This window comes from Amaranthus tricolor, chromosome 4 (genome assembly GCF_026212465.1).
Source record: "Amaranthus tricolor cultivar Red isolate AtriRed21 chromosome 4, ASM2621246v1, whole genome shotgun sequence".
Classification (NCBI taxonomy): domain Eukaryota; kingdom Viridiplantae; phylum Streptophyta; class Magnoliopsida; order Caryophyllales; family Amaranthaceae; genus Amaranthus; species Amaranthus tricolor.
The window spans coordinates 15044835-15055656 of record NC_080050.1 but is presented as its reverse complement, the minus strand read 5'-3'; the positions used below and the strand labels follow the sequence as shown (position 1 = coordinate 15055656).

General features: G+C 31.5%; 2 protein-coding genes and 1 long non-coding RNA gene across 3 annotated transcripts; 2 read left to right on the top strand and 1 right to left on the bottom strand.

Moving 5' to 3' along the window:
• LOC130811445 (uncharacterized) lies at positions 1 to 2454 on the bottom strand. The gene is made up of 3 exons (XR_009041170.1): positions 2072 to 2454; positions 790 to 1987; positions 1 to 255 (listed from the first exon to the last, which is right to left on the bottom strand). It is a non-coding gene; the product is annotated as an uncharacterized LOC130811445 (long non-coding RNA).
• A 424-nt stretch (positions 2455 to 2878) lies between these two features.
• Positions 2879 to 4336, top strand: LOC130810766 (protein FAR-RED IMPAIRED RESPONSE 1-like). Its single transcript, XM_057676896.1, has 5 exons — positions 2879 to 2887; positions 2981 to 3052; positions 3170 to 3432; positions 3556 to 3698; positions 3804 to 4336. The coding sequence occupies exons 1-5, from the start codon at positions 2879 to 2881 to the stop codon at positions 4334 to 4336; spliced, it is 1020 nt and encodes a 339-aa protein (XP_057532879.1).
• Positions 4337 to 4354: 18 nt separating this feature from the next.
• Positions 4355 to 5199, top strand: LOC130810765 (protein FAR1-RELATED SEQUENCE 1-like). Its single transcript, XM_057676895.1, has 2 exons — positions 4355 to 4733; positions 4832 to 5199. The coding sequence occupies exons 1-2, from the start codon at positions 4355 to 4357 to the stop codon at positions 5197 to 5199; spliced, it is 747 nt and encodes a 248-aa protein (XP_057532878.1).
• The last annotated feature ends 5623 nt before the right edge of the window (positions 5200 to 10822 follow it).

Below are 10822 nucleotides of genomic sequence, written 5' to 3'. Positions count from 1 at the left end.
ACTTTAAAATAACCACCACGGCTAGAGTGACTACCACCACCTCGGGTATTATGTGATCCTCGAGAACCACTAGATCCACCAGGGCTACCACCCATATCACCTCCCAAACCTTGACGACCACCTACTCCTGATCCACGGCTTGCATTACTACTTTCACCTTGTAATGCATTCCGTAATTGTTGGCACTTGGCATATCTCTTCAAGAGCTTGTAAGCGCCCTCACATGTCTCGTATTGATTCTCTAGTAGGGTTATTCTCGACGACACAAAAACAAAACACAGAGTTTTTAGACGGAAAAGCACAGTTTTTCTACACTTATATGCGTCTAAAATTATTTTTTCAACGCTTCAGAAAGAGTCTAAAAATATAACGTCACAATTCTTCGACGCTTGATTTTAGATGCTTAAGATTGTCTAAAATATATTTACACCCCTTATAAACACAATTTATGTGCTCACTTTTTAGACATTTTAATGTGTTTAAAAATTTTCAACGCTTTTATGCGTTGAAAGTTTTACGACGGCAAAAGGCGTCTAAAATCTTGATACATGCTATACCTCATTAATAAAGACTAACGAACTAATTAATCAAAAGTTAAAATTAATTAAATAGTTTTAATGTATTCAAGAACTAGCCATATCAAAAACTTGCACTTCTTCGATATATTTCTTTAATATATCTTGAAAAAGTAATTACATATATGTTCAAAATCATTCCATGATATTCGATATCCAAAATTTACACGGTAAAGGAAGAGAATACAAAAACTAAAAATTAACTAAAACTCACAAGTTGGCGTTGTGGTTGCCAAGCTTCAGCCACCAAAGGTAATGTCTTTCCCATTTATCTCTCATTTGCAAAAGTAAGTCAATTTAAAATTAGCAAATAAATAAACAATTTAAAGAAATATATTAATCACTATCAAAACATCACAAGATCAATAACAAAATTCAAAATTAATTCTCATTTTTCACAGGGACATTGAGAGTATATACAAAACTTAGTGCTGATTATGGCTTATGAGTTCTTAATGCTATTTTATGCCACAAATATAACAATTTTTCTTCATGACTTTTGCTCACGTGGAAATTTCCCATGTAGTTGATCAAGTTTGTTTGATTCCTCAATTTGATGCTCAGAAGAGTACCTGAGTACTCCATACAAAGATATTACAACAAATTTGAATCAACTTTACTTCTAATACAGAATAAGCACAAGACTCAGCTTCTAAACTTGTACGTACTTCCTACTTCTATATACACCTCTTAAAAAAAAAAATTTCACAAAAATAAAATTGCCTTTATATAAGTTCAATTTATTGTAATTAGCCATCAATAATACAAATTGTTGTAGGTAGTCATTTAGTTCCCATCCTTTCATTCAATGGAAACAGGTTATTTTGTTCAATCACATTATGTTCTCATGCCTCATGAACTAAGACTTTGCTTTCACTTTAGAAGGTATACGAATAGCGCGGTAATTTTTGTCAAGAGAGACAAGATTTTCTTTAGCTTTGAGTACAAGCTGTGAAACAAAAGATGTAGTTTCAACTTCACCAACAAAAAATTGCCTACAACTTCACGACGAGGTGAGAAACACGGTAACATAGTCATTGCTCGCCTGCTAGCATATTCCCGTCATTGAAGTTCCATTTGAAAAACTAAAAATTAGCCTTAAATGAATCTTCCCACTAGAAAATGTTCAACTAGAACTCATATAGGTAATGTGCAGTTAATGTTCAACTCGAACTTGAGGCACAGTCCAGAAGATGATGCAGTGCTTTACATCCACAATTAACTCTACTCATTTACCAAAGCATCCCCCAATTGCACTACTCGAAAGCCTAATGAAGGCGAGTTAAAAAAGGAATTGCTAGAGTGGAGAGAAAAAAAAGATAGGCAGATAAAAAACCATTCTCTTTGCAAAAAGATTTAGAATTGAATCAAAAAAATTTACCAGTTGAAGAAGGCAAATAGAAGTGGCGTCTCTGCATGTCACCAACACTGATTGAATTAAATACAATACATGAGTGGGAAATGGAAAGCGATAATTAAATGATACATAAACTTACCATCCTTTCGCGCAATCGCGCTGCAGAAATGGGACCATCACGGTAGGTAGGTAGCGGTGGTGCATCGGAGTCCCCTTTGTGCTTGTTACTCTTACCCCAAGAGCTTTGGCCTTAAACTCCGAGGCATCAGAGTAATTTTTCAAGGCACTCCAGAACTCTGATGGGGTAAAATCTGAGGAATACGATTCTTTTTCTTCCTCTAACTCCAAGCCCTAACTCTCCCTCTCAACCCGCTCTCTTTCTTGTTGCTCTAATTGCTCTCTCTCTTTATTTTTGAGCTTGTTCATTATGTCCCTGTACCGGAGAGAGCATCGCACATAGCATGCTTTGTAGACATCCTTGTCAATACTAGGATGCCACATATAGAAATTTCTAATTATTAGTTGTGGGGCTGCGTGCTATCAAAAAAAAAGGCAAGAACAAATTCTTATATTCGTGTTCTTCTTTAATCAATTGATAATAACTAGCTTTTTTTTCATTCTATAGAAGATTGAAGAAAACATTGGCGATTTACTGTTTCGCAGCAAAAATTTGTTTCAAAGTCTAAATTTGTTTCGTCTACAAGTAATGGTGAATTTTAATCCCAATTCTCTTATTACTTGCATGTTTTAAAAGTTTAAAACTTACTTTTTTCTTTTTTTCTTCTGTTTTTCAATTTTCTGGTAGTCATTTTAAGTCATGTTATGAATACTTTGTTTGGTATAATTTTTTCTTATTTCAGTGTTACTTTTGATGTATAATTGTTTCATTTTATTCAAAAAAAATGTTGTTTGAAGCTAAGTTAGTTTCTAAAATAAATGGTGAACAATGACTGTTGTAATTGTTTAAATAATTTACATGCTGCTTTATTAGTGTTATTTTTTAAAATATAAGAGTTTCTTTTTAATATAATGTAATTATCTTTTTTAGGTTCAGTTAGAAGAAATTGATGAATTAGTTGTAGATAATGCTAGTTCATCCACACCTAAGCCAATATCTAATGTATGTTTAGCCCTTTATGGGGAACCCAAAACAGTAATCCCTCACTGTTAAGCTAACTTATTTCCTGAAGTAAATATGATATTTGATACATTAGATGATGGTTTATGTTTTTATAAGAATTATGCAAATGCTTGTGGCTTTAAAGTTAGACGTTTTGGGGAAAAAAAGTCTAATGGTGTTATTATGATTAAGTATTCTAATACTACGAGAAAACGTTTACATTCTCGTGTGAATTGTCCTACTTTAATTGGTTTTCGCAGAACTAAAGATGAAAAATATGTTGTTTTTAAGTTTGTAGAAGGTCATAACCATGGTTTTGCATCTCCTACTACTAGATTGCATATGAAAAGTTCATCTTACATGCACATTGGAGAAAAAAGGTTTATTTTTAATAATTTAAAGTTGAATCAAGGTCCCACTTGTTCATTTAGAATGTGGAAAGAGCAAGTAGGTAGCTACATGAGAATTGGTTCATGTCTAGATGATTTTAAGAATTTTTATAGGGATTTAAAAGGGTATATTAATGATGCTGATGGTCAAATGTTTGTTGAAATGTTTCTTAGGAAAAAAGAAAATTACCCTAGCTTTTTCTTTGATTTTGATGTTGATGATTGCAAATCACTATGCTTGGCAATATGGGCTGATGGTACGTGTAGAAGAAATTAAGTTGTTTTTGGTGACTCTATATCTATAGATGCTACATATAGCACTAATAAGTATAATTTAGTATTTGTGTCTTTTTGGGGTGTAGATAATCATAAGCAATGTGTTACATTTCCCGTTGGTTTAAGTAGCAAGGAGGATGTTGCGTTATATACATGGCTTTTTCAGACTTTTTTGAATGCTATGGGCAGGAAACAACTGTATTCTATCATTACTGATCAAGACCCTGCTGTTAAGATTGCTTTGCCGACAGTTTTTCCAAAGTCTGTTCATGAATTTTGTGTATGGCACATAATGAAAAAGTTGAAGGATAAAGTATCTGTTGAATTGCGTAGTGATGAAAACTTTCTTAAAAGAATTAATTATTTGGTGTACAATAGGGACAATGAGCCACATGAATTTGAATCTGAATGGTCAAAATTGTTATTTGATTATAAGGAACACATGTTAGATGAAAATGTTTGGTTGTCAACTATGTATAATATCAGGGAAATGTGGGTTCCTGCTTATTTTAGATCTATTTATATGGGTGGTTTGTTTAGGTCTACATCAAGGTCAGAAAGTGAGAATAACTTTTTTAACTTTTTTGTCAATAGATTTCTCACTTTAGTTGAGCTCTAACTGCGATTTCAAAGCGCAATGGATGCACAACGTCATAAATTGGAAATACTTGAAAGTAAGGATAAGTTGTTTACTCCACCACTTAAGACACAATTAATGTTGGGAAAACATGCTGCTTCTATATATACTCTTGTTGCTTTTTATGATTTTCAAGCTGAAATTTGCACTACTTGTTATGAATGTGGGCTGGACAAACATCATTTTGATAATGGTAAAGATTGTTTTTCAGTGATTTACTTGCGTAACAAAAGGGTTTTTAATGTTGTCTTTGATCCAACAACACTTGAGGTGGATTGCTCATGTAAGATGTTTAAACGTATTGGAATTTTATGTAGACATTCTCTTTGGGTTTTAAATGCTAAGGGTGTTAATAAATTGTCTGAGCAACATGTTTTGAGTAGGTGGACTAAGCTTGCTTTAAAAACTCCTATATATGATGTTAATGGATATTAGGAAATGTTTGGAACAAAGTTCATTGTTGTGTTGGTCTGGCAGAAAGTAGTATAGATGATCTTCAAGAATTATTGGAGAAATTAAAAGTCAATTCCAGTGAACTTTTAGAAAAGAAAAACAGTTTAGTGGAACAAACAAAAGATCATGATTTTGAGGATTTTGTTGGTTGTAAAGCACCCGAAGTTATTAACATCCAAAATCCAAAAGTATCTTCAAATAAGGGCACTAGAAAGGAAAGTGATACTAATGACAAAGAGGCTCATAGGTCTATAATTCCGAAGCGTTGTAAAACATGTGCAAAGATCGCTGGTCATAATAGTCGTACATGTGTAACACCCCTGAATTTCCGACCCCTTAACGAAACCAAAACCATAAAGGACGAGAGGAAATTCGGGTATTACATACAATAAAAGGAAAAGAATTTAGATAAACGTTAAACATTAACTTTAAAAGGGTAATTGGAAATTTCGGCAGCATCTCTTCTAAAAATCGCCGACTTATTAAATCAACATGCCAAGCATGGATCGTGGTTCCAGTGTCGACGTTTGCGTTCAAAAAGATTTAACTCCTTAAAACCATACAGAGTTATAAACTACGTAGCGGAAATACAAATATACAATAAAGGACACTAGGCCTCATAACAAAACACATACAACCAAAGTTTACAAAAGATAACAAGAGCTACAAAATCGAAAGATAGCGGTATGACACAGGTTATGCTTTGCCCTTATCACTCTCCCTCAATGCAATGCAATGCAAAGGAAGCTCCAATACCTACTACGCCTGCCTATGATCCTCTCGCTGCTCGACATTAGACCAAAGGTCAATGTGTCATAGCAGGACAATCATAGAGAGTCATCAACAATCAAACATAAACACAAACATGTACACGTTAGTAACTAGCATCAAATATAATATGCCAACTACTAGATAGGATTATATTATAAAACAACATAAGATGATTTCATAAAACGCAAGCACAAATAGTAACCGTTTATCGGCCACTTATACTTCTTAATTTCATTACATGCTTTCAAACCCGAACCATGTGTTCTTGGGTAGAATGCAGGTCTTCACGCTCCTCTTTTCAAACATAAACTCTTGCAAAACACGTATAGTATCAACTCGACCAAGGCATTAACAGAATACCTAACACATGACCTTATAGAGCTTGTCTATCTTAAGGTAAGTGTGATCATAGTCTGTAATACCCTTGAAGTAACTTAACTTAGGCACACTTCTCACTAGCATAAACTATTCTATCAATAACAAGATATTCTATCAATGAAACGTTCTATCAATGTGTAAGCTTTCTACCAAAGAATGAACCTTCTATCATAAAATAACTTTCGATCAATGAATAAACTTTCTATCACTGAATAACTTTCTATCAGTGGATCTTTTCTCTACTTCCTGGCATAGTGACATAGCCAAGGGCGTTATCGGCTACCCGACGACCATGGAAATGTATAAGCTCATGCCCCCTCCAGCTGACCCTCTCGGGTCCTACCTTCGAGAAAAACTAACACACTGGGGTACTAAACCAGTGAAGAGGCCATCATATTGGGGTTTGCAAGGCCCGCATGGTAACACATCGGTCAAGGGGCGGTATTGGCCACCCGGTGCCCAGTGACCCAAGCATGCTCATACCCCCTTTATGGTGGTCCCGTCGAACCTCACCTAGGGGACTACTAAATTAACCAGACATAATCCAGTTGAGTCACACCAGCTAAGCGTAGTCTAATACTTTATCATATGGGAATAAATTCCACTTTCGACTATTAATGAACGCCCTGGGATACCAGCACGCCAAAACCCACTGAGCCACTCAACAAAATATTAAATTCACCTCTAAAGGAGTCATTCTAACTCCAAGTAAGGCATAATCTAATTCTTAGATAAATAAGGGAGTGGTCCCCACCTCCTACTAACACTCTCATTCTCTATAGCTATCCTAAGCGCAAGGATTTCATAATGGATAGATCTTCATATAAAGTGTACTCATTAGTATCTCATAGTTTCATTGCAATGTAGATTATAACAATCAACAATAATGTCTTAAAGAAAATTGCATATAAAGGTTAGTTACTGCGTATACGTACCTGTAAGCGTCACTGAACGATCAAAAGTCACAAAATCACCCAACTAAGGCTCTACTTTCCTCTTACGAAATGGGCACCTATATAAGTTATGAGTAGAACTAATAAGTTCCCTTAACTACTTTGCCATACCAAACTAAATACCAAAGTAACCGCTATCACCCATTCAACATGAGTTTTTGATTACTCTAGCACGCACACAACTTATTCAATACAAGTCAAAATCATTAACTCAACACAACATAAGTCTTCAATCAATTTAAAGTAGAAGTATGTGTGAATTGTTTCTTTACATTTAAAAATTTATTCGGTTTATCGGTAAAATAACGATATTAATTATTAAAAATACCCCACATGATTTTTGATGGTTATTTAAAATTTTATACCCCTTAAAATAGCTTCTAGAATATCATATAATTTTTATAATATTTTATTCGGACTCAAATAATTTAAAACCTATTTTATTCTATTTATCGATAAAATATCTATACAAAATAATAAAACATCATACATGAGTTTTATAAGTTCAAATGGCCTAATAAACATGTTATATAAATTCTGAAACTTTGGTATAATTTTATAAAGTAAATTATTAATTATTTACTAATTTATCAAATTAATAGAAAATGTTTATTTATTAAAAAGTGTAATATTGTTAATTAAATTTGGGTAAACATAGACCTATATAAAAAAATTTATAATTATATTAATAACCTACTGCCTCATAGTATAAATTAAGTTTAAATTAGATGGTTTATAAATGTTACAGATTTAAGACACCATTTAAATAACGGTAAATACCCAAATTATCGAAAATAATTGTAAGATCGTTATAAATTCGCATAACCAATTATAATCTGATGGGACAAACTTAAATTCATTTTAAATAAGGTATTATAATGACTTGATTAATTTGGGTCTTGTAGGAGAATTAATATGTACTTTGTAAATCAATTATCGATTTTATTACCGACAAAACTATCTCGTATTTAAGAAAATAGTGTTTTATGAAATCTTCTGTCGTAATGATTTTATAGACTTATGAATCATATTCTAGTTGTCTTGAATGAATTTCAAAACCCTTTTAAGTTATATTTACTTTAAGAAAGATTGAAACGAAACATTTTAGTGGTTTCCTAAAAAAAATCGTATTGAACTTTAATGACTTTTTGTTACGATGCATTTCTATACATGCTAGTGATGCCCCAATATAATACATAGGTTATGTATAATGATATGATTATGCTAAGCATGTTTTACCCATGTGGGAAATATTATGATTTGATTTTCCTAAGTCGCAAATAAAGTATGTTTTGCTATGTGCAAATAAAAGATGTTTAGCATATGGAAAAAGTTAATATTTTTGACTTTCAAATGCTATTAAAATTACAAGATATATATTATGTACAAAAAATCTTATTTTATCCAAAATACCACTTCAACTAAGTTTTTTTTTTGACAACAAATAGTGATTTCAGGGTCATTATCACTCGGCAAGCATGAAATACTATATTCATTATGATGAGTGTTAGATGCTTACAAAAATCAAAATCAATGACAAGGGACCCTTATAATATATAATGCATCAAAATATATATAAAGTGATTACTAAGGCTAATAGGTTGACTATCGTTTTCACTCTCAACTGATTCTCAAGGTCTCACTACAGGCATAAGATGTTGGGTTTTAAACTAACAAATATATATTACATTAACCAATTTAAAGCATCAGTCTCAATCACCGTATGAGATTGAAAACTTTTATTGGTAGACACGATTATGCCACACTAAAACTCAACACCAATGTTAGCTAATTACAAAGGTCAAGAACCTCAACCTAGTAAGAATTATTACTTCAAATTAAAATATTAAGGCAATTCTAGTTTGAACAACAATACTAACATGATAATTTAGTTCAATTGATATAGCATTATCATTAAACACTTAGAGACGTTGAAAAAAATCTCTTAACTTCAACTCATCACTATATGAAGAATATATCAATAATACTCTTATAGATCATGACCCGAAATTGGGGGTTGAATTCTCAAACTATAAACTCTTAACGTGTTCTCGAACTTCTCCTTAATATTTAGGTTTTTCTTTAACGCATCTATACTTTAGCTATGACCGCATTATTATTATCAACTAGTGATTAAAACTTTATTTACAAGGTATCGCATACAAGACCCCTTTCTTTCATTTACAATATATCGAACTCTTATTACACTTTAGTTTTTGTCCTTATTCTGGTTCGAACTACTTACGATCATACTTGCACAATCATTAACCATATTCAAGAGAATTATGGTCACCACCTTCTATGTTATGATGAACGAATGCTTTTGACAAATGAAATGCTTAAGCAGATAAATAAACAGTGGGTTCAAGTATAGGATCAATATCAAAACTTGTAAGCTTTATGAAAACAATTAACATTAACAAATCTTCAAACACATAAGACTAAATTTCATATTATCATCACAAGCAAGAGAAAGTTCCCGATGCAACCAACTTTTCTAGAATTTCGTCATTCATACTTTATATCTGACTACTTATAATACAACTCATGAGTTGAACCAAATACTCAAAAATTTCATTATTACTTGATAATCTATAATTCAAATCTACTGATTTGTTAAATCATGTCATCATTCAAACCACCATCATAATCTTTAATTATAATAATAACACACATGAGAATGAGTCTCATAACAAGCTAAACAAACTATATATTTATTTATGCACGTGCAATAATAATCATTATACATGAATATGTAATATGTACCTATCCCAAATCTACCAAAACTCTCACGAATAACTTCTAACTTCAAGAAATTTCTCAACGAATTTGAGGACACAAAGCGTCGAAAATAGGGACCACTGGCTCTGGTAACCACATGTAACACCCCTGAATTTCTGACCCCATAAAGAAATCAAAACCGTAAAGGACGAGAGGAAATTCGAGTGTTACATGAAACATGAAATGTTATTCGATTGTGATGATATGAAACATGAAAATTCATTGGTTTATACTAATTTGTTTTTATATTGTTTTGATTTGAAACTGTTTTCAAAATTTTGAAGAACATTCTGATTGATGAAAAAGTCTTGAAAATATTCTGTTTAAAGATATATTGTTTATTCTTATCATGTTTTCAATTCATATTAACTTAAAAATATGATTTAGGAAAATATGGTTTTGACTTTCATCAAGGGGGAGATTGAAGACTCAACTCTCTTAAATAATGATAAGGGGAAATTGAAGACTCAATTTTCTTAAATGATGATAATTCAAAACACATATTGATTAAACAAATAAATTAAGTAATTACATTTAGTTGTTTAAATAAGTCTAAAATCATATTTGATATACATTTGAAAAGTGATATATATTTAAGTTCGAAGATAATGGAATATGCTTAAAGAACTTAAGTTTATCTTAAAGTTATTTTTATAAGTCTTGAAATACGTTTCAAAGTCTTGAAGATAATTACGTTTATAATCAGGTTAATTTCGTAATTATATTTGAAATATTTTAATAGGTGAATGTTCCTTGAAATCATATTTGAAATATTTTAATAGGTCAAGGTTCATTAAAATTAACTTTGATATTATTTGAAATTAAGTTTGAATATTTTATTACACGTTTTATCTTAAACGTTTAAATATTTTATATTTGAACTTGAATTTAAATATGTGCTTAAATTAATTTAATGATTAAATATAGTACAAGGTACACATATTTTACTAATTTTAGTACACGGCTATAATCGAATTTAAATTAGTTGTTAAAGAGTTTTCTATTAATAAGATGATATTTGAATTAACACTAAAAATAGAAAATGACTATTTGAATTAATACTAAAAATAGGAATTATTTTGAATGATTATTTAAACGTTGATAAATCTGGTTTATGTTTAGTTTTAATTAT